This window comes from Lepidothrix coronata, unplaced genomic scaffold (genome assembly GCF_001604755.1).
Source record: "Lepidothrix coronata isolate B3197 unplaced genomic scaffold, Lepidothrix_coronata-1.0 Scaffold9, whole genome shotgun sequence".
NCBI lineage: Eukaryota > Metazoa > Chordata > Aves > Passeriformes > Pipridae > Lepidothrix > Lepidothrix coronata.
The window spans coordinates 8,416,884-8,440,745 of record NW_016690189.1 but is presented as its reverse complement, the minus strand read 5'-3'; the positions used below and the strand labels follow the sequence as shown (position 1 = coordinate 8,440,745).

The 23,862-nt window shown below is 41.2% G+C and overlaps 1 protein-coding gene across 4 annotated transcripts; it reads left to right on the top strand.

Annotated features, from left to right (window-relative positions):
* The first annotated feature begins 2,655 nt into the window (after positions 1–2,655).
* USP44 (ubiquitin specific peptidase 44) lies at positions 2,656–22,613 on the top strand. Of its 4 annotated transcripts, none has more exons than XM_017804483.1 (6): positions 2,656–2,735; positions 8,264–9,766; positions 19,024–19,225; positions 19,721–19,829; positions 20,619–20,824; positions 21,212–22,613. In XM_017804483.1, exons 2-6 carry the CDS (start codon positions 8,345–8,347, stop codon positions 21,409–21,411), a joined length of 2,139 nt encoding a protein of 712 aa, XP_017659972.1. In that variant the 5' UTR covers positions 2,656–2,735; positions 8,264–8,344; the 3' UTR covers positions 21,412–22,613. The 4 variants fall into 4 exon arrangements, with proteins under 4 accessions (XP_017659972.1, XP_017659974.1, XP_017659971.1 ...); XM_017804485.1 differs by lacking the exon at positions 2,656–2,735 and adding an exon at positions 2,923–2,998 and having other exon boundaries at positions 19,751–19,829; XM_017804482.1 differs by lacking the exon at positions 2,656–2,735 and adding an exon at positions 2,923–2,998.
* Positions 22,614–23,862: the final 1,249 nt, after the last annotated feature.

Here is a 23,862-nt window from a genome sequence, read left to right as displayed (position 1 = left end):
CTTGACAAAATATTCTATATCCATCATCCATTTTCATAAATGCCCAATTAATTTTAAATTACATTTGGGAAATCAATTTCTGGCTGTCTCAATAAAATACAACATTCTAGCTGTAAAGTCTGGATGGTGGAAAGGGTCTTATGTTTCCCTAAGGCTCAGGATTTCTCTTAGCAGCCTTGAACGTTTTTAATGTGGACATTATTTAGAAGAATAAATACATGAATCTGAGAAAGGTTAAAGGAAGGTGAAAAATTTAAGCAGAATGTCATTAAAGGCACACATGAAGCAGGACAAATATGGTAAGAGCAGCACGTAGCAATTCAGTGATTTACTTGTTATGCCAGAGCCAAATCCCCACTCCAAATCAATATTTTGCAATGGATTAAATACGTGGCAGGAACAGAGACTGAAGTCTGCCCTAACCCAATAAAGGTATGAAGCGTGCTTAGTGAATATCAGCTGAAATGTTGTCCGTTAACACAGGGAAACCACATACACACAAGGAAAAAAAAAAGACTATCTATTCTGTGTTAAATCAGATACTGCAGAGATAGCAGAGACATGGCAAATCTCAATTATCACTAGAACAGGGTATTGAAATATAGGCTCTATTTTATGAAAGAGAAAGGGGTATTGCTGTGCATTAGAGAAATTATAGACTACCAAAATATAAAATTGGCATAAATAAAACCGGTTTTTTGAGCGTTATAATCACTTTGGGAATGGCTGCTTAAAGTGGCCATTTAGGGTATTAAGGGAGCTGGTGACAAGGCCTCGGGCTGTGGCTGAGTGAGCAATCTGCTCCGGAGTGGGGTTAAGGATATGCATGGCTGAGAGCCACCACTTCCCATTTGCATTGCTGGCATTAGCCTTCCTATGAGTTTGAGCCCAGGATCAAGGTCTCCTCTAGATGTTTAGGAAAACCAGGATTTGGGATTATTTCTCAGTGCCCTGGATGGTAATACCCTGAGCCTCAGCTATACTTCATTCACACAGACCACATGGACGAGATCTCCAATGTGTATGGAAGCATCAGGAGCTTTGGCTTTCCCCCTCTAGAGACTCCCAGGGGCTGAGGAGCTCTGGTGAAAGCAGCTTGGAAAGACAGCTGAAGAGGTCACAGTAGGGATGTGAGTCAATCTGGTCTTGAGAGCAGCTCCAAGACTTAACCAACAGACAGGCATGCACACAGAATTGGATTGAGATCCTGAGCATGAGAATACTGTAATAGGATTCCAGCAAGAAAAAGTATGGGAGGGTGAGTTTGCCAACTATGACTCAAGAAGAAACTGCTACAGAAAGGACGGACATACTTGACAAAATAGTTATTTGAACATGGTTAATGTTGTCTTAAGAACACTTTTTATGAGCTTATGAAAGCACCATGATAAAGTGACCCTGCAGAAAAATGGAATCATGTCTCTTGGCCCCATCCTCCTAACGCCTTTTCAGCAGTCTCGTCAGAAACGGAGAGAATGGCAAAGCACTATTGGAGGAGAACTGAGGCAACTGTGGCGTATAGTTTTCAAGTTTTAAACTGAAACACATTTTCTGTGAAGTCACAATTAGAAACACAGAAACAGATGTGCAAGATTTTGATGCCATCATGAAAACATCCTGATGCATACTGGATCCAGAACAAGAGGGTCTGATCTGAAATGCTCACACTGCATCAAGCCACTACTTGTTTATTGTGACTAAGCAGCAGCACACACACCACAATCATATTCTGCAATCGCCAGTAGCATCGTGCACTGACTTTCTGAGCAGGTTCACAATAAACCACAAGCCAACCCGCTTCAGCATGGATGTAAAAAGTGATGTTGCTCACTAGGGACGGAGTTTACACCAGACTCCTCTTGTCCCAAACACAGCCTACCTGTGCCTGGGGCAGAGCAGAAGGCACACACAAGTGTAAATTAATTCAATTTAGTGCTGGCAGAGCTAAAAAGAGCTGGCTGCACTTCAGAAACTTTAGTTCTAAAAGGACCAGCGTAAAGATGCCTCAAATTTACAAAACGGGACATCTGCGGGACATGGGTTTACAAGTTTTTTGCCTATTTAAGTTTCTGTAATGAAACCTGAGGCTGAAAAAAGATGAGTAACAGGGGCCTGATAGGAGCTTGGGTTTTTTTCTGTGTGAGCTGCTTTGCACAAGTTTTCACAAACAACACGCAGAGAGAGAGACGATGTGAAGGAGTTTCACGGGCTGAGATCCCCGCTACAGTCTGTGTGTGACCGTCACATCCAGGCAGCGGCCAGGCCACAGATGGCTCGTGGCGGCACCTGCGAGCCGGGGGAGCCACCGGGAGAGGCCTGGGGCGCAGCTCTGCTCAGCCCACGCAGCCAGAGTTCGCACCGTGCCCGCGCAAGGACGGCGACACCAACGACAAAGCACGAGTGAAATGCAGGAAGGACAATGTGGACACCCGCTGCCGGGGGGGGAGGGCGAGAACCTGCTCCTTCCCGGCTGAGTACAGACCCATCTCGGGGCCAACAGGTGTCCCGCGGGCCCGGGCAGCAGCAGTCCCCCGGTGCCTCGGGAACCGTGTCCCGTCGCTCGCCCGCCCCAGCGCCCCTGCCCGGGGAGCGGCCCCGCCGCTCCCCGCTCGGCCCCGCTGGACCGGCCTGGCGGGCGGGGGAGGCCGGGGGAGGTGGGAGGGGACGTGGGAAGGACTTCGGTTGCCACTACAAATCTGGTGACAGACCCGCCACCGGCACATGGCGATCGGCAGGTGGGTGTGGGGCGGCGGTCTGGGGCGGCCGCGGGGCTGCGGGTGATGGGTGAGCGCGGGGTGTTAACGTGCTTCCCCGGGGGGCCCCCGGACGCTCCGCTCCCCGCCCTCGGCGGCGGGAGGCGGTCGCGGGGAGCCCCGCACCGGGCGGGGGCCGGGGCGGGCGGGGGCGGCCCCGCGCGGCGCTGACGTCGCCGAGGGGCCGCTCCGAGGCGGCGGCGGCGGTTCGGGGCGCCCAAGATGGCGGCGGCGGCCGGTGACGGGTGCGTGCGGCGGCGGCGACGGGCGGGAGCGGGAGCGGGGCGGTGGCGCTGACACCCCTGGGCCGGGCCGCGGGAGCAGGTGCCCCGCGGGGGGGAGCGCGGGACGGCCGCGCCTTTCTCCCGGGAGGGGCGGTAGCGGCGGCGCGGTGCCTGCGGAGCGGCACCTGAGCAGGAGGCGCTCGTTGCCGCGGGGGCGAGCCGGGCGCTGCGTGGGGCCGGGGGAGCGGGCCCCGGGACCGGCCTCCCGCGCCGGGCAGCAGCCGTGCTGCCGCCTCGCCGCCGTGTGTGGCGGGGAACCCCTGCACCGTGCCCCGTCCCTTCGCTCGTCCCGGCGTGGCTGGGAAGGCGTCGAGGTGAGGGAGAGCGGGGGAAGGAGGAGAGGGTGGCGGTGACGAGGGCCCGCCGCCCGAGTCTCCCGCCTGTGGTGGCGAGAGGCGAAGAGTCGCGCCATGTCGCGATACGCCGGGAAGCGCTGGACCTTCTACCCAAACAGCTCGTACCGCGGCATCGAGCCCTGGGCGAGTTTAGCCGGGGTGTCTGCAGGGCTGTCAGTCAGAACAGGAGCCAGGCGTTCCCCGAGAGCTGTCAGGGCAGTCAGAGATGCTCGTTTTTCTAAACGGGAAGAACTGTCAAGTGTAAATTACGACCAGTAAGAAACGCCGTGTTTTCCGTGCTTCTGTGAAAAGTACTTCAATCTGTATTGTTTGTTTACCTCGAGTTCTCCGCTGCAGGAAATGTGCGGTTATTTGCTGTAGGAGACATCGAATGTAAAGCTGTGCCGCTGTCTGTAGTGTCCTGGTGCAAATGGCCACTTCTAGGCAGCACGCTGGATGTACATTCCTTAGTTGGTAAAAAAAAGAGCAAAAAAAGTTAAAAGGAGATCTGCATGGCTCCAGAGAAATGAGGCTGGGGGTTTTCTTGTCAAAGGCTGTCCTCTTAAGAATCGGAAATAATATACAAAAATTTCTTTTTTAAGTGCTGCTTTGATTTTAACTCTTACTGTTATGTCTTCGGGACTGTACTGCAGCTGGAAGTTATGCACATCAGTGTTTCGTTTAGTTTTTTTCTTCAAGAAAACTAGTTTAAGAAATCAGTAAAGCAGCACAGTTGCCTTCTAGTTAGCATACTTGTTATCTAAAACTTTCACTTGTTCAAGTACCCACGATTCCTGTGTTTTCAGATACTAAAAGAAGTAATCTGAACCTGATGAAAATCAGTTGTTAAACTATCATCGAATTTAAAAGCCAGAATATAAAAGGGGCACAAGAGCGTGCACACACATGCACACGTCTGTGGATATATAATTGTAAAACTATATATTGCATTTCTAATCTAAGGCTTGAGACTTCTCATTTATGTGCCAAGCCATTAGTTACAAAAGTAGTGATAAGGGGAAAATACTTCCTTCTGTGTATATTTAGAGTTACATTTTTTAAATTTATCAGCTGTGAAAATGAATCTTAAATTCTTAAAGTCTTAAATTATTGTTTACATGGAACAAAAATGGAAGAAAACCATCAGTTTTACTTAAGTTGTTTTTGTTATCAGATATTTTTTCAGGCCATGAATTACCAAAAAATGTACGTTTTACCAGCCATTCTTGAGTGAAACAAAAGGAAACATGTCAGTAAGGTTGAAAGGTTCAATAAGAAAAATCCTTCTCCATATATCTTTGTTTCTAGCTTGTGAAAGTTTGGTGCAAGAAAAGCCTTCTGTATGTCTCTGGGTTCCCAGACAACTTAATGGTTTCAGTAGTACTGTTCTGTATGTTAGTAGTTGCTATTTTGCTTACTACTTCTGCTCAGGTCTGTAGTAAGAACACAGTGGGGGCTTGATCTCTGAAGCGCTGATCAACTAATTCAAAGTTTCTTTGTGTCTGTGCACAGAACTGAACCTCAGGAGAGAAGAATGCAGAAACTAGGGCTGAATAACTTCCTTTAGGGAATTTTAACTTCGGAGTGTTGGCTTGTACTATTTTATTCCTGCTGCAGCTTTCTAGTAGGTGTGGGAACGAGTATGTAGTATTTTTCACATTTCTTCCACCATTATCTGTCACTTCACTCCTTATTTTTTCCCTGAGGTATTGTATTTTGCCAAGTCTTGATTCTAAGGTACAGTTTTTAAATTTTGTGAGTTGATGTACTGTTTCAGTATTTCAAACGTTCATGCTGTCAGTGTGCTGCTTGACATTCATCTGAAGTTTTCTTGATCTCACTTTTGTACCCTTTAAGTTTCTTGCAGTCTTTTTGACCAAACCCTGCAATTTGGTTTCTTTACATTTTCTTCAGAGAAAGACTCCCATGCCAGGATGTTTCCTCCCCCTCCCCCTTCCACCCTGTCTCCTTTCTCCACACATCGACGTAGGTGGGAAAATGTCATGCTGGCTTGGTTGCTGGTGGGGGAGCTGGGGTTTTAGGTTTTTCTCTTTAAGGCGCTGATCTTGCGCTTTCGTAGAGTCGTGTTGTTTTTGCATGAAGAGATTGATTGTGCAACCCTGGTTTACACAGTGGTCGTCCTGAAATCAGCAGACTACTTTTGTCCTCAGTCCAATATCTGCTTATGCTGAGGCATGTAAATAGTTTCAGTCTTGATAATGTTTTTAAAATTGAGAAAAAAAATTAACTCTGACCATATAATATTAAAAAGAAGGAAAAATAAGGCACGGTGTTTACACAGTGACTTTAACAAAACTAAAAACGGTTTGACCTGTCCGACTTCTCTGACTGACAGCATTGCTGTGTGTGACAGCCCTGTGGGAAGACAGAGTTAGTGGTTTTTCCTGGTCTGCTGGAAAGGACCGTTACTAATATGCAGGGGAATCTATTTATCTCAGCCCAAAAACACAAATAGGAGTCTTGTCACTTAAAATTCTGTATACCATATTTAATTATTGCAACACGCTTTATGTAGGTATTACTTCAATAGTCCAGGAAGAATTAGTGTACATAGATACATAGTCCAACTCTGAAATTTATGTGCATTTTATCAGTGTTATAAAAGCTCGGCTTTGTTGGGGAAAATAGGTTGTCAGACTAGAAGACGTGGGATAGTGCTAATGATCTTATTTATAAAGACAGTATAAAAAGCAAACTTACTACGCACAACTTTTATAAAAGAATCTACATAGTACCTACAAATAGATTGCCTTTTAAAAAGAATGAATATCGAGGATGCTAGCAGGCTGAAAAAGTTAAGCGAGCCACTTTTGTGATTTGTTGACCATAGCACACAAGGCATCTTGACCTCCTGTGTCTGGTACTTAATCTGGGAGTTCCTGTGTGAGTACCCAGAGGTCCTGGTGCCTGAAATTCTTTGGTGTAGTGAGTATGGACTGGAGACAACTCTTAGCTAAAATGAATGAGCATGATTAAAAGGGGCATGTAAAATTGTATATGCTGTATTAGTTTCACTACGGCTGGTTCAGCCTTTTCTCCGTTACGGAATAAGATCTGTACAACACGTGCAATGTGATTATGTGCTTAGAGAGTTATTACAGCTCTTATGCTGATGTCTGTTTTAGAACATTTTATAAGGCACTAGCTGTGGGCCAATTGACCAAACAAAGACATTTTTTGTTAAATCTGTTAACGACAGTTTTTGTCTAAGTACCAGATGAAATTTAAAGCTTCTTTCCTAGCCAGCTGTAACCTTTTACCTGTTTGCCATCCTTAGTGATGTTGTGTCATTGTATGTTAGGATTCCCTCTATCTAACGCTTATTTTACACTAAACATCTGTTCTACATTGAGTAACCTCTCCATGTATTTCAGAATTGAAAAAATTGATAAATATTAGCATATTTAAGGATAATAGCTGGAATATAATTTTTTGGGTTCTATCCAGAGTTGTGTAAATCATTTAGTACTTTTGTAGCATGGCTTGCTTATCTGTAAAGCATAGAATCCTGGACCTTGATATTGTACAGCCTAGGCCAGGTCTGCAGCATGCATTTGTAATGGCATGACTTGTCTCACTTGGCATAGCCTGGATATTTGACAAACCCTTGGAACTCCTCAAGTGAATTAGCTGTTTCATCTGGCAAGTACTGCGCATAATGACAGTGGTGCTGGTGCTATTTGGCCCTTCTAGTCAGTCGTGGTGGGCACGAATGCCCCAGATCAAATATAATCACTTCATGACACACCACAGCACCATTATCGTTTATCTCTAGATGATATATCTAAACAAGAGATAGTCAAAGAAAGATGGTAAAAATGTAAAGAATGCTTCACTGTCTGTTTAATTTTTGTTAATCAGAGCCAGCCTGTTTGTTTTGGGAAAATGCACCTTATAGGAGAAAGCAAAAACAGCAGCTTTGAACAAACAAATGCAACTATATAAACTTAATAAAGGATGTAAGCCAGTGCTAGTGAGATTTTTAAATGATCTTTTGAAGACACATATTGGTTCAAAATGCAGGTTTTTATAAAGTTTGCAGCAACCGAGGTAGATATCTACTATTTTTGTCATATTAACAAATTGAGTTCTGCTTTTCCAAGTTACTCTTGCAGAGGTGTTAGGATGACATGTTAAAACATAGTTGTTTAAGATACATTATTGTAGAAATGGTATAATGGGCTTGACTGAGCACAGAGGGGCAGTGATTTAATTAAAGGTGTGGTTTAATAAAGGGTTCGAGTTGTATAAAGCCTCATTTATCTGAACTGTTGGCACTGTATAAGTGACCTTTGCACTTCTGCACCTGTATGCTTAGGAATAGAATTAATAGAAGAATTTTGGAATCATAGAATCACAGACTGGTTTGGGTTGGAAGGGACTGTAATCTACTCCAACCCCCTGGCATGTGCAGGGACACCTTCCACTAGACCAGGTTGCTCAAAGCCCAGTCCCGTCTGGCCCTGAACTCTACCAGGGATGGGGCATCCACAGCTTCTCTGGGTGACCAGTTTCACTTTGTGGTTGTATCCAAACTCTGTAACAGTGTCTTTTAACCAAATCAGTGCTCCTTTGAAAAAAACCCCACAAACCCAGGCCTAAATTGTAGCTAGTATGCTTCAGTCCTGACTGGCCAGAAGGTACTGGGAATATCAACAGTGGTATTCAGACAATTTAGTCCAAATGTTGAACTGGTGATGATGGTGTTAGGTGTGGCTCCACATAACTGACTGCTTTCATGTGCTTGGTGGGACTTAGTTGGATGATGGTCATGATCTTAACCTCAGGTATGAATTTGGTATACTGACTCCTGTAAAAGGGATACATTTGAGTATTTATGATCTGTAATTTATATATTTTTTTTTTTTAGTTGCAGATTGAAATATCATGGACAGAAAACAGTTTGGATGATGTGTTTTGCCAGCATATCTCTGCAGTTTCAGTTTTAACAATGGATAAGTGTAAGCACGTAGGACGTCTGCGACTGGCCCAAGATCACTCCATTCTCAATCCACAGAAATGGCATTGCATGGACTGCAATACTACGGAATCTGTGTGGGCGTGCCTCAGCTGCTCACATGTGGCATGTGGAAGATACATCGAAGAACATGCACTAAAGCACTTTCAGGAGAGCAGGCACCCCGTGGCATTGGAAGTAAATGATCTGTATGTCTTCTGTTATCTCTGCGACGATTACGTTCTCAACGATAACGCAACTGGTGATTTAAAGCTGTTGCGGAGTACGTTAAGTGCAATCAAGAGTCAAAACTATGAGTGCACTACTCGGAGCGGGAGGACTTTGCGTTCTATGGGTACAAGTGATGATTCCTACCTTTCACATGGCGGTGCCCAAGCCACGCTTCGGAATGAAGATCGAATGTTCACAGCTCTCTGGCACCGACGGCGCGCGTTCCTTGGCAAAATATTCAGATCGTGGCTTGAGCTGACACCTACTGGAAAAAGGATTTTGGAAGAAGAAAGACGTCGGGAAGAAGCAGAGGAAAAAAAGGACAAAGCTAGGAAGAGAAGGCAAGAACGAAAGCGGGAGTTGAAAGCAGAGATGGAAAAGATGCCTCCAAGAAAGAGCAGTCGTTTACAAAATCAGATTAGAATGTCTTCAAAAACAGAACCCTGCCCTCAAAAAGCATCACAGAACATGGAATCTGTGGCAGAGTTGAAAGAGACATATACCTCAGATGAATTGAGATTGAAAAAAATAAGTGACTCTCCAATTAAACGAAGGCCCACAGTGACTCCTGGGGTAACAGGACTGAGAAACCTGGGAAATACATGCTATATGAATTCTGTCCTGCAGGTATTAAGTCACTTACTTATTTTTCGAGAGTGCTTTTTAAAGCTTGATCTCAATCAAACTCAGGAACTGCTGGCAACAGCAACCAATGGTAAAACAAGATCTTCGTCTAAACACCCATCAATAGCTGCCTCAACATTACATGTGAATGAGAACCAAGAGAAAGTAAAGGGATCTGTGAGGCGGCCTAGTTTATCCTCTGGATTAAGTGGAGGAGCATCAAAAAGTATGGAACTCATTCAGCCCAGGGAGCCCAGTTCAAAGCATATTTCTCTCTGTCATGAGCTGCATACTCTGTTCCAGGTTATGTGGTCTGGCAAATGGGCACTGGTGTCTCCTTTTGCCATGCTTCATTCTGTGTGGAGGCTAATTCCAGGCTTCAGAGGATATGCCCAACAAGATGCTCAGGAATTTCTCTGTGAACTTTTGGATAAAGTACAGCAGGAACTGGAGGCTACAGGGACCAGATACCCAGCTCTTATCCCTGCTTCTCAAAGAAAACTTATAAAACAGGTTTTGACTGTGGTTAACAACATTTTTCATGGACAGCTATTGAGTCAGGTAAGTTTTATGATTTTCTTTTTTTTAAGGTGTGTAATGATTTGTGGTTCTGGATTTATAATAGTCAGTCAGTGATGGACATACTTCAAAGGTTCATACATTCATAACTACCGAGGAGGGATGGGGAGGATATAATACACAGAGCTTCAGAAGAAAAGTGCTATCAATAGAAGACTCATCTGGTAAACGTAAGTGTTAAAACTGCTATTTTAAAACACACCTTTCCAACTACTGAGAAATATTTGTCTTTACTGTTAAGCACCAAATAATTTGAAGGAGTAAAGAATTTACAATTTTAAGTATCTAGTTTATCCTTATAGTGATAAAAGGTATTACAGAAGGTGTAAATCTCATCCTAGTTGAAACTGATTAGGTAATGGATGTCAAACAGGATGTTATTTCAGTAAATAGCTTGAATTTGAGATTCATTACCACTGAGTGATTGCATGTCATGATTTTCATACTTCTTTTCTATTACAACACAAAGATACAGAAGGCTCTGTCAACACAGGAATCAAATTTGTGGGGTGGAGGCAATGGTGGTTTTCCTTTTTTCTGCATGACTACTCTCTTTTTTTTTTTTTTGTCTTCTTGGCTCCCTGTTAAGTATTTCAATGTGTTTACTTACTATGATGCATATCCCAACTGTGTGCGTGTACAGATGTGTGAGAACTGACTGAACAAACAAATGCTTGTTTCTTCTGAATTAATCTAAAATCTAACCACTTTGCATCAGGAACAGAAGTTGGGAAAATCTTGTCTGCCTGGAATTGAACTTTAGTATGCATGCACACCTTACTGAGGGAGTGCAGAGGCATTTGGTGAATATGATGTGTAAAGAAGAGGTTTAACACAAATTAAAAATGTGTCTCTTCCTGGTAATCTGACTGAGTGATGTTTTAATATGTGAAGCTAGAAATCCAAGTGGGTTTTGACTGAGGTAGAATTGTTTACTGCTACAATACTTGTAAACTTCATAATGAGGTAACAGGGTTGCTTGCAGCACATGTTTGCTTTTAGTCATCTTAGGTTTTGTGAAACTACTACAAACTAGTATCTAGAAATTAGATCTGCTAATACAACCAGATCATCCTCTACCTTCTGTCTAGCCCAGTGTAAGAGCATTTCTGTTGGCATACTTCCTTTCCTTGGGGTAGTTAACATATCTTGTATCAGTGTTGTCTACTCTAAGTGTCTAGTGTATTGTGTCGTTAAAGATTTTTTGTTTGAAAATACCATTTCTCTCCGAAATAGGAACTTTATTAGTAAAATGAAGTAATTGTTTAAGAATACTGACAAGGTTTGGTTGCATTCCAAGCCTTACAGGATTCATTATTTTGGTAAAAGTTTTCAAGGCTCTAAAGACATAAGCATCATTTCAATAGTACCACTTCTTTCACATATTTTTAGCTTTGTTTTGTGAAGAGGCTTGTGACTAGAAAGACTCCCACCTTCCTGAGAGCAGGGAGGGGAATAGTGAGAATTACTATTGAGTAAATTCAAACAAACAAACGCCACACTATTGAATAAAACTAGAAGGGAATTAAATAGTTTTGAGCTATCCTGTGACTTCTGTGACTACAACACACAGCTCTTAATGCAGCTGGGCAATGTCTGAGTGCAAAATACAGCCTTGATGAACTCAAATGCCTGAAATAAGAGGAATAAGAAAAAGAGTATTGAGACTGTTATCTGTAGTAATTTCTTGCTGTCTTATTAGGCAGTTCCCACAGACTGTCCAACACCCTACCCCTTCTGATGTTCCTTTGTCTTCTGACACTCCTTTGTTTCAGTTTAATCTTCATTAGCACTTTTGAATATGGTAAGTTTTATAAGGCAAATGCAACCCTCGAAGATTTACATTTCTTCCTTGTAAAATATATTCAGGTCATCTTAATGATTCCGTCCCTGGTGTTTGCACAGGGAAGGTTTAAAAACTGTTAAGCAATTATTTTCCTTTCCTCAGTAAGACTCCTGCATCATGATTTCACTGTGCATTTGTCAGAACAGCTTTAATGAAGTTAACAAAAAGGGCAAGAAAACATCCATGCAGGGCTGGAAAAAAACCCCAGACTCCTTGCTATGTTATCACATCTCTGTCAAGCTTTTAAAAGCAAGGAGCGTACTAATAGTCCTTGTAGGCTTAACTTTACCTACAAGCTGTGACAGTATTACAGTTTCTCTCTAGAAGATAGTTGGAGCCATTGCCTGCTGCATTTATTAAAAATAGGATGCAATTTTAGTCTACAGTATTTAATGTTACATCTTACTCCAATGAAAAAGGGGAATTGAAAAGCACATTTCTGTGTGCAGTTGCCTTCCGTTTTAGAACACTAAAAAGTTACTGTAATTTCCCTTTGTATAGAAATATCAGTTCAAGATATTTGATTCTATGAGATACTCAAGTGCAGTGAAGTAAATTTTCCTGACCTTCAAGCCTCAGGAATACTATGAACTACTCTTGATCCAGTACACAGAGGATCACTTACAATGCAGATAAGCTGTGTGTTTACTTAGGTTTTGCATTTCTTTCACAGGTGCAATAAAACATTTCCCCCCTCTTCCAGCTATGCTAATTTAAGTTGAAGGGAAGTCATAATCCTGAGTGTGCCATCAATCTGTTGCTATTGAAATGGCTGCCTAGTTCAGCACTAACTGAATTTAGGATATAATATTAAGAAAGGAGAGAAATGAGTGTGTGAGAATCTTAGGCAGATTACTTTTTGATAACTAGAAAAAGCTTTGGGTGATGTCAAAACAATCACACATTTTATATGGGTGAGTTGTTTTTGTTTAGTTGTGTTCTCAGCTGATTTAAAGCAAGTCTTCTTCATCTGCTGCTTGAAATATTTTACTGTTTTATGGAGCACTAGACGAGGTAATGGGTAACTCCAGGAATAGCATGAGCAGATTGCCTCTGTTTTTTTATTTTATATTTATTCTAATGTTCGTTTTAGGATTTCAGCTTTTTATTCTGCAGTATAGACTGTGAAACTTCAATACCTAGTACATCCAAGGGAAGTAAAGATCAGATATATAGCTACAAAACCTTTCCCCTTCTGTCTTTTCACATGCTAGTCTTCATGCAGGGATTGTCTGGAGAAAGCCGTGCTGTTGCATTTAGTTGAAAAAGGAGTTTGTACCTTGTAAACCTATTCTTTCAGAGGCAAATCTGCTGGAGCAGTGGCTCATACCTCTGAAACCCATTGGGACTGTAAGCAGATGCCAATATCTCTATTAAAATACTAGTTGTTTTCAATCTCTCAGTGCTAGTACTCTTATGGAAGGTGCTTTCTGTCTCCTGTCCTCAGTCCTTCAATGGGAAAGGAGAAACTACTGCACTCTGAAGTTATGTGGCAGTGGTGAACTAACCCACACTGGTTCACAGATCTTTAAAGTATACTTCAAGAGCTCAAGTATCTTCACTACTGTCTCTCTCAAGACAAGAGTTCTTCTGGGTTGTGTTTTTTTGAATAGTACCAACTAAATAGCACAGTATGCAACAATTTTTAAAGTATCTTTATTTCAAACTTTGTCCATATTAAGCAAGGAAGTGGACAGATGTATTTCTAAAAATCTAGAAATTGAAATAGAAGATTTTAGCTTTCAAAATAAGTGTACATTTTCAGCACTGCTTTGGGAAAATTGTGTGCCATGTGTGCTCAGAAATCATATGAGCAGAAACTGTGTGTTATACCAGTATTAATTTTTTGTTGGGGGGGTATAGCAGGGAAATTGGCACAAAATATTTGTGTAAGCTGATCTAGACAACCTAGCTGAGCTAGGAAGCTAGCTTAGCAGATCTAGGAAAGTTGCAGATAATCGTGGTGGCAAAATCTGTGACACATAGATACAGCTCTCACATCTTAAACTTCAGCTTTTAAAGTAAATTGTTTTACCTTTGGGATAACATTAAGTACACAGAGTTTGATTTCTTGAAAGTCAGAAGGCCCTTTTGGATTGTAATTAGATTTTAATAGATTATCAGGACATGGGAAATGGTAAAAGAATAGAAATGTGTTTTTGATACCACTGATTTGGAAGCACTCTTGGAATTGGAGTGTAGCACATGTCTCGAATTAATTGCCCAGTATAACTGTCCTGCAGTTCAACCCATATAGTACAAAGCTTTCTGGAACTAAGAAGCAGTAGTTACTGAGAAAAAGAGATACTGGATATTTCCTATACTGTGCTTCTTGGTCACTATGTTGATAAAATTTCTGTGTTGGTAAAACCTTAAAACTTCTTCCCAAGGTAAAAAATAAGTCTCTTGTCATGAGAACTAACAGGAAAAAATTACTTTTCTGTAAGCCAGGCAGTATGATTCTGAATATTATAACCTACTCTTAAATAATGCCAAAATAATAATGCAAATTATTAGTAATATTAATTTTTGTATTAAGAGATGTAAAGGTATATTTGAATCTAATAATAACAAAATAACTGGCAAAACAATAGTTGGAGATCAATTGTCATTTTATGAAACCTTTTTGTTACCAAACATTGTTTGAATTCTCTCAGTTGCTCAGCTTTCTTTCTTTTTATGATTACTTCATGACATTTCACATGTACCTACACACGTAGCTCTGGAAATCTTCCTGTCCAACTCCCCTTAAAACAGGGTGAACTAGAACAGGTTGCTCAGGGCTGTGTGCAGTCAGGTTTTCTTTCCATAGCCCCAGGGCCGGAAACACCACAACCTCCTGTGGCAGCCTGGGCCAGTGCTAGAGCATCCTCACAGTAAAAACAGTTTCTTCTTCTGTCTGAAGGGAACCTCCTGTGCTTCATTCAGTTTGTGCCTGTTTCCTCTTGTCCTCTCAGGGGGCACCAGTGAGAAGAGCCTGGCTCAGGCTTCTTTACTTACCCCATAAGGTCTGTCTCTGTTTATGTATGTATATATACAAACATATACACACATGCACAAGGATGAAATCCACCTTGAGCTTCCTTCTCCAGGCTGAACACTCCCAGCTCTCTCAGCCTCTCCTCCTTGTATGTCACCTGCTCCAAGCCCTTTCATCATCTTCCTTGCTCCTTGGTGGACTCCGTCCAGCCTATCTGTGTCACCCTTTTTCTAAGCACTGGACCCAGCCCTTCAGCTGTGCCCCACCAGGGCTGAGGAGGGGGGAGGGATCACCTCCCTGGACCTGCTGGCAATGCTCTGCCTGTTGGCCTGCTTTTCCATGGGGCACATCCCTGGCTCATGGACAGCTTCTTCCACAGATCCTTCTCTAGAGAGTTGCTTCCAACACAGCCTGGGCTGGTGCCTGGGGTGATTCCTGCCTGGGTCCAGGATGGCATTTCCCTTTGTAAAGCTGCATGAGGTGCCTGTTGTCCCTTTTCCTGGGCCTGTCCTGGTCCCCTTGGGTGGCAGTGCCCCCAGCCAGCCTACCAGCCACTCCTCCCTGCTCTGTGTCACCTGCAAACTTGCTGAGAATTCAAAAGAATTGGCTCCAGTATTTATTACAGAAATGCCTACTAAGAGCTAGCTTTTGATATCTCTGGGCACCCTTAAAAAATCCCAAGGGGTTTGATTACTTCCTTATCATGTTTGAGATGGAATCTGAGCAAAATGCTTCCCCCTGCCCCTGCTCAGCACGACAGTGCTCAGCAATGAATATGTCAAGACCCAGGGAGTGAAGTAGGTTCTAACCAATGCAGTATGTAAACTATGTGTAAAGTGTGTTTTCTGGACAGATTGGCTGATGAAAGGGGAAATGTGAAATCTTTAGTTGTTTGAAAGCCTTCAGTTTTGGGTAGCAGAGTTAGAGTTTGGGGGAGAATAGTGCTGAAAATTGTTCCCCACTGAATAGGCGGTTAAAAAGATGAGAACTTCAGGTAGGTAATTGGGACTTAAACCAATTCATGACCTATATACTGATTTCTATATTTTGGTATTAGTCTTCGTGCTTTTATGTTTAGCCTGAGACACAAAATGATTGTCAAGTTGCTTTCCAACTAGATGGTGACATTTTAAATTAATCTGTAAGAGGCCATTGAATCACAGACCACAGTTTGCTGTGTTTATGCTTATGTTATTCTGCTAAATAAATGAAGATCATTTTGGTGATGCTATATGCTCATCACTACAAAGTTTAGGGTCCTTTTAAACACAGACTGTCATATGAATTCCATATTATAGCAATATTCTAGAGATCTCCTTCAGTTTCAGTTACTTTGCTGTGGAAAAATTGAATTACTAATTATGTATTTCTCGTCTAGTGAAAACTTTAGTAGTGAAAGCACAAAAACTAAAAAAAAAAAATTGTTAGGGCAGAGGTGGTAAGTTTTCTTTCCTCCATCCAAGTGCAGGGAAATAGGCAAAACAGCTGATGATGGAATTGGCTTCTTCTGCAGCAATATGTTAACTATTTTCTTTGGCTGCATTTAGACTGAATGCCATCCAGGGCAATGGCTGTCCATCAAGTTATTGTGGCCACAATGATGCTTGTCTGAGTGGTCTCCATGCTTAGCTTGAATCAAGCAATTTGATCCAGCTCTTTTCAGTCTGGCCTTTGGCCCATGATTGAATACTAAGCTTTAACCAAACAATTGTATTTAGTACCCGTGTTTCAAGGCATGAGAGGGTGGTCAGGGCAGAACATAAGGCAGAGATTTAGGTAGCTAAACCCAATAATTTACTTACTTTGCTCTGATGTGAACATCTCCAGCATTAAGGCTTCCTAAAATAGCAATTACGGATTCTAACAGGGAAGTGAAATCAAACTCTGATTTTATAAAATATAGTCATAAAGATACACATCACGAACCAGATTGCTAGAGCAGACTCACTTCCCTATTACTGTTGTGCGTACTTATACTATAAAAAGTTACATTGGACAGATGCATAAAGTTTTTGCCCTTTGAGTTCACATTTGAGGTTCTTTTTGTTTTGTTTTTTATAAAAACCTTGGATCTCGTTCAAGTTTTTGAACAGATTTTACAATTTCAATGCCTTTCATGAAAAAAGAAAATCTGGGTTGCACTGTGTGGATGGTGATGGAGTGTGAGAAAAAGGAGTTCCATTTAGGACAGAAAGAAGAGTGATGGGAGTGTTGTGAAGCCAGTGCCAATGCACAGGCCAGTGCAGATGGATTCCACAGAAGGGCAGAGATCCTCCTACTTTTTGAGGAATCCAATTTGTAAGCTCAGGCCTGGCTAAGAAAAATACTACAACCTTTGTCCCAGCCCTGATTTCCCTCTCCTTTTCCACCGAGTGGGAGTGTGCACAGGAGCAGGCACAGGAGCAGGCAGCGCACAGTGGCTGATGTGGCTGGGCGTGTGCTTACCCGAGTGTGTCAGGTTACTTGGCTGTTGGCAAGTACAGAAATCCCAGAGTTTAACCCTCCTGCAGTGTCGCAGTGAGGAGGACTGTCTTGGATTTGAGGAAATAAGTGCAGCTGTATATCAGTACCAGATTTTGTCCCCACAAAGGGACTTGGTTCACAGTTGCATGATGAGATGAGAAGCGGCTCTATTGCATCAGTTTATCTTTCTCAGTTTTTTTAAGAGGCAAAAACTGGAAGCTGGGTCTGTTAATTTCTTTTTTTCTGGGATCATACTTATTAACTAGTTGGGAAAGAGGATCTTAAAATAATCTAGATTATTAACATATTATGTTAAGTTTAAAACCTCAGAACTTGTTAAAATTTTCTGTCTTGAGTTCACGTGTGTTCTTCATCCTGAGCTCATTAATCTTAAGTGTGCCTTCGTGCGCAACAAATTCTTAAGTAACTCATCAATTAAATAAACTTTTGGCCCGACAAAATTACCCATTTGTACAGCAGAAATCTATTAGTCATTCTGTGTTTATGCTGGAGTTAGCTTGAACTGTGGCCGAACATATCATTTTGTCTCCAAGTCTAGATTCCAGCCCTGAATTACTAATAATTTGTGGCTTTGAAACGTTGCCAGATGTTAGCACTTACAAAAGAAGCTCCTGTCAGTGTAAATTAAAACAGAAGATTCTCCTCTTTTCTGCTATGTAAGTTTGAAGTTTTGTTTTCTAAGAACAAGGCAGTGGCATTGTCATCTTAAAACTTTAAGCAGTGAGCCGCTTTCCTAACTCCACTGCTGAACGTCTATGCTGGAACATAAATACACACATGCACTAGGTGGCTAATGCAGAGATCCTGTATAAGCTGTTGTAGCTAATGAATGCATGAAATAATGACTCACAGGAACACCTAGGAGGAAGGTACCAGGAGGTGACAGATCGGTCCTTATATACATGATCATGAAATAATAAAGCAGAGTGAATAATTACCTAATAGCAAACTTTTAGAGGAAAATAAGGGAGCTCTTTAACAAAGCTGAGTGTATTTTCACATTTGTATGGGGTTACTAACCCAACTGAAGGGAACCACACTGAATTTATGCAGAACAGCAGCAGCATAAAGGGGTTTCTGTGAAATAACAGTCTTTGGATGCCACATGGATTTTTGTTCCTTTATTACTATATATTTGTGTAGTTGTTCCAAACAACTTGTGGTATTTATCTAAATAGGAAGCATGCAACACCTAATGTGTTGCTTTTCCAGCTTAGAGGAGCTACTGCTTTGAACTTACTTTCCTAAATATTTAATGTTATCATAAATTAATTGTCTGCTGCTGTATTATCTGCATTTTCCAGGTTGACTCACTTCACTTCTTGACATTTTATTTATGTTGTCTTACTGCTTGTCCTTTCCCTAGTGTGACGATGGATCCACTTACTGAAAGAAGAAATAAATTATTTTTACCTGTTAATTTTTCTTTGAAGAAGTGTGCTTCCTAATCCAGGCTTCCCTGGAAGACTTACAAAGTAAGAAGGATATGACTTTAAAATCCCCAGCTGTTCCTTTTTTTTTTTTTTTTTTTTTTTTTTTGTGCGTGTGTGTGTGTTTTTAATTTATTTTTATTTATTTTTAAATTAACCTAAACTATAATTTCTCATATAAATTTTCCTTTGGAGAAAAGACTCCTGAGACTTCACCAGCTGCTTTCTTTTGGACAGTCCCAGACAGAACATTTTGACACTGTTTTTGTTTCTCAGTAAAACATAAGATCGCTTACTTGTTTGTGATAACAGTATTGGACGTGCTGCTTCAGAGAAAAGAAATTAGGTGTATCATTTCTTTTGTTAAATTACTGTGTCTTGTCTTTGGTTATGTTGGTTGTCTCTAGGGAAAAAAATCTTTTTTTAGAAGTATGTTATGGTACGCTTTTAGTGAAGTAAATTTTTGAGTGTAAGCAACTGCTGAAATATCTTTTTACAGGTTACGTGTCTTGCCTGTGACAATAAATCAAATACCATAGAACCTTTCTGGGACCTGTCCCTGGAGTTTCCCGAGAGGTACCACTGCAACGGCAAGGAGATGATGTCGTCTCAGTATCCATGTCTGCTGACAGAAATGCTGGCCAAGTTTACAGAAACTGAAGCTTTGGAAGGAAAGATATATGCATGTGATCAGTGCAACAGTGAGTAAAGGCAGTATGTACTCATGTGTACGTTCTCTGCGTGAAATATAAACTGACAATGGAAGTATAGAGGGAAAGTACTGAAAGTCTTAGAACTATGTTACAAACAAAGACCTTCTTCTTATGTCCTGGTGTGGTGACCTGACAGCTGTTACTCACCACCCAGAAGATTAAATTGTTCACAAGATGTTTTGCAGTGTGATGCTTCTCTTAGGTCCAGTCTCATCACACACTAATGGGGTTTCTGATACTCCCAGCTGAAGAGCTGAAGAAGCCATCAGCTTTTTAAATTAAGGTGACTAATGTAAGTGACCAAAAGTATTTTTTACTTGCATCATAAAATAATCCTCGTAATATGGCTCTCAGAGTCCATCCTTTCTAAGGAGGCACATACTATAGATATTTAGGTTCAGACAAATTTTGTGGATAAATCTTAGACTGAAATACGGGGCTGTTACCAAGATTTGTATTGTGTAACTGTGTGTTTGACCTCAGCAAAACGAAGGAAGTTTTCTTCTAAACCAGTTATACTCACAGAAGCTCAGAAGCAGCTTATGGTGTGTCGACTACCTCAGGTTCTCAGATTACACCTTAAACGGTTTAGGTAAGTAGTACCACAACAGAAAGTGTTGCAAACTGACAGATTCACTCCTGCTCTTCCATTGTTCTGGATCAGTGTTTTTCAGCATCAGTTTCATTTCCCTCTGCTAGTATGATGAGAAATAGTTACTAGAAACTTCTTTTTCTTGTTTAATTTAAACATCAGTAAGATATGCTATAAGTAGGAAATTAACTTTTTGATTCAGCTGCTTGCTGCTTTAGTACCAAAATTATTTCATCTGTGGTTTTGGTCAAAACTACTAACCTTGCTGTGAACTCCTTTGGTAAAAATTAATCTTGTGATACCTTCAGGTAAAGTAAATGCTCATAGTCATGAATGTACAAACCTGGATTGTATTCAGTGGAAGTCCCAGATGACCTTCATATAACCAAATACATGAATGCATTAGCCTGCGAGTAAGGAAGCAGACACTGCATCCCTGTGAACTCTTAGCCCACACATTTGTACAGTCTGTCCCTAATACAAAGGAAACTGATGAGAAGGAGATGGGATAAATGAGAAATACCAGTGAGGTATAATAGGTGGGAAGTACTTCCCGCTAACCATACACAGACCTTAAGGTGGATGTTTCAGAAGATGATAATAAGTACCACAGACAGATTTAAAAAGGTCTTGAAATAAAGAAGTGAAAAGAGGAAGCTTAGAAAAAAACCTAGCATTTATTTTGTGCACAAAACAATATTGAAAATATGTTATGTTAAAATATAATTCAGAATGCTGTGTTCTTTCTTTGAAAAAAACCGTAAGTTTTCATTTGATTTAACTTTCCAGGTGGTCAGGACGCAATCATCGTGAGAAGATTGGCGTGCATGTTAGTTTTGACCAAATACTAAACATGGAGCCTTATTGCTGCAGAGAATCCCTCAAGTCTCTCCGGCCTGACTGCTTCATCTACGACTTGTCCGCTGTGGTAATGCATCACGGGAAAGGATTTGGCTCAGGGCACTACACTGCCTACTGCTACAATTCAGAAGGAGGTAGGAATCAGCTGTGAAATAGGGAGTGCGGGAGAAAGGGGGGTTTGTAATTCTAAACTGGCAAGATTACTGTCTTTTCGCAAAAGGAAAGGGGAGTCACTTGTAGCTGAACTGCTTAGAATGAGAATTGCAGTTCTGTAGACCAAGAGTTCAATTTTTTTATTGGCTTGTTAAATGCATTCTGGTTATAAACTCTCTTGTCAATCTGAGGAAGCTAAGCTGGGCTTTTAAGACAAATAGAGGCAAATAAACTAGATCAACTGAAACAGTTTACTATTTGTACACAACTCATTAAATGGGACTGAACAGTAATTAATTGTTAAATATAATGCAATTACTTATCAGTGTCCTGGTGACGGTCTTTTTGTGTGTATTTCCTTACTGTAGGATTTTGGGTACACTGCAATGATTCCAAACTCAACATGTGCACTATGGAAGAAGTATGCAAGGCTCAAGCCTACATTTTGTTTTACAGTCAACGACTTACTCAGGCAAATGGACGTGGTAAAGTACCATGTCCTAGCACAGCTGAAAGTCAGCAGCACACAGAATTAGCTGGCTGTTCCATGGACAACAGTAGCAGCTAATCCAAAGCCAGTTAACTGTGTGTATGGTAAAGGTTTGAATTGTCATAACTATGTATTTGTAATGAAAGTACAATATTGTACTTTTTCAATGTTTATATACTTTCGTATTAGTTGAAGTACTCTTTACAATGGTTAGTAAAAGGTTTATTGACAGTAAGTAACTTTGTAAGTACCTAGAATTTCAATACAGCTATTTTTTTAAGGAAAAGATTGCTATGTGCATTTAACTTTTACCTCAGGCTATTTTTTTAAGCTGGTTTTGTATTTTGATAATATTTTTGAATTGGTTTAGAAAAGTTACTTTCAATGGACAACTGATATTTCTCTGGTTAATTTTCTGTATATGCTTGTGTACATTTTATAGTATAGTTCTAATGATACCGTGATTCTTACTGTCTTGCAGGAATTGCTACTAGCTCTTAGAATACTGACATTCACCAGCAAGGAATGTTAAACATGTCAGATAGCAACTGAATTTTTGTAGGCAACTTTCTGTGAAATTCTTTTGCAATCTTCAGGGGAGCTACACTAAAGATACGTTGATAGAATTTCTTAAAATCTGAAATTGAGGAAATAGAGCATGAACTTATTTTCATGTAAATATGTAAGAGGAGTGTTTAATAACACAAGAATGTATTTTTACCAAGACTTCCATGTTTTAGCCTTAACAAGCCTGACGACTTAAAACTCACGTGCCAAATTTAAAGTACTAACTTTGACAACTAGGGGCTTTTTATTCCAATAACTAAAAAAGCCTTCTTAAACAAACAAAAAAACTCAATAACCCCCAAACAACACACCCACACTCACCCCACTGTCATTGCTACAAGAACATTAGCATCCCTTTCTTGAATTGGACAGGCTTACTTAAAGCTGTAGCAAGCGTTGTCTGTCTCAGTCATCTCTTAACACCAACAACGGATGAAAAGAAGCTGTAATGTTTGCAGGAAAGCAACTTCAGTCTGACTGGTTTCATTACTCACAACTGCTGTACCTTCTACGACATGGTCCTACCCCTAGCATTAACAGAGCTGTGCATCGAGGAGAATTTAACAAGCAGGAATTATCAATCCTCCACAGACAGTAGTTAATGCCAGTTAAATTTTAATTGTGAAGTTACTTTGCGTAAATCCTATGCAAATTGTTACCTCATCTTCTGCAAAGTTTATACCTCAATAAAATGCCTTGATGTGGAAAGAAAACCATGCGTGTACTGGAATTAGTTCCTACATTATCATTACATTTTTTTTTAAATTATTTTTGGATTTTGTCTGACGTGGATCAGGGCATTAACTATACAACTGCTTTGGCCATCTGTCACTGATTTAACAGCTGCTTTTATTAATGACCTTAGCTATCATTTCTGTTTCTGAAAGATGCCATAGATAGCAAGCACATGGCAGCCTCAGATCTCAAACTTCTTTATCTTGTGCTCAAACTAATTAACTATGCAAAGACAGTTTGGCTCTATTTTTTTTTAAGCCAAAGACCACCTGCTGAACTGAGATGATCTGATGAACATACTTGTTATGGCTGTGCTGTCTTTCAAGAACTTTCCTTCTCTGCTATGCTTTCTGGTGAGGAAATGAATGTAATTTAAACACTTCTTTCTACTTACAGGTAGTTCAGAAAATAGGTAGGAAGTGGAAAGAGTCATGCTAATTGCCTTTCAGGTTTCTGATACTTCTTCGTCCCCCAAGATCATCTCTACCATATACGTAGGGGTCCTAAGAGACTCAAGCATTAATGTCTTTGGACTTGCAGAGAGCAACATGGGTGTGAGTTCCTTAGTCTCAGTGGTCACTCTTAAGCACATACTCAAGTCTCTTAGAACAAATCTTATCCTGCCATCTTTACTAGAATTGCCTAGGCTATGCTTACAGCTATTCCCCTGCATTTGCTCTCACTGCAGCAAACATCACTAAGTCTCAAGGCATTCTCTGAAAGACATCATTAACTCTGCAAAAGCAAATTCAGTTTTCTTCCCATTGGTGCTCTCTTGGGTCAGACAAGAGAAGGGAAGGAGAAAGGAGAGCATTCTAGTCCTACTCCAAGCAGTGGGGAGAATAGAGATGATTACTGCAGTCCAGCACAAAGATGAGCTAATTCAGGTGCTCAACAGCTTGTGCTTCAGTTTTTAATACTTACTAGTTCATGTAACGAGCTCCACACCCTTTAACTAGAGCAAGGCATAACCACAGCGTGAGTCTACATTTAAAACAGCTCCAGCTGGAGCCAAAGAAATTACAAAGCTGAGGACCAGTGAAAAAAATGAGCAGAAATACCATAGCTAGCACAAAGGCCTACATCCTGCTGTATGCCTTCAGCAACCAGACAGGTATTTGATCAAAGCCACTCACATATTTTAGCAGCAGCTGTTCCTGGGGTCAGGCTTCCACAACACACCTGGAGTTCTGCAGAGCAGTAGCACTAAGGGTCCAGCAATGCAGC

What these genes read in the sequence shown, in the direction of transcription:
- USP44 (XM_017804483.1), top strand. Translation starts at nt 8,345, where the DNA reads ATGGATAAGTGTAAGCACGTAGGACGTCTGCGACTGGCCCAAGATCAC. An exon ending in ATGGACAGCTATTGAGTCAG is followed by an intron (nt 9,767 to 19,023) that starts GTAAGTTTTATG and finishes ATCTTTTTACAG; the next exon opens with GTTACGTGTCTTGCCTGTGA. An exon ending in TGCATGTGATCAGTGCAACA is followed by an intron (nt 19,226 to 19,720) that starts GTGAGTAAAGGC and finishes GTTTGACCTCAG; the next exon opens with CAAAACGAAGGAAGTTTTCT.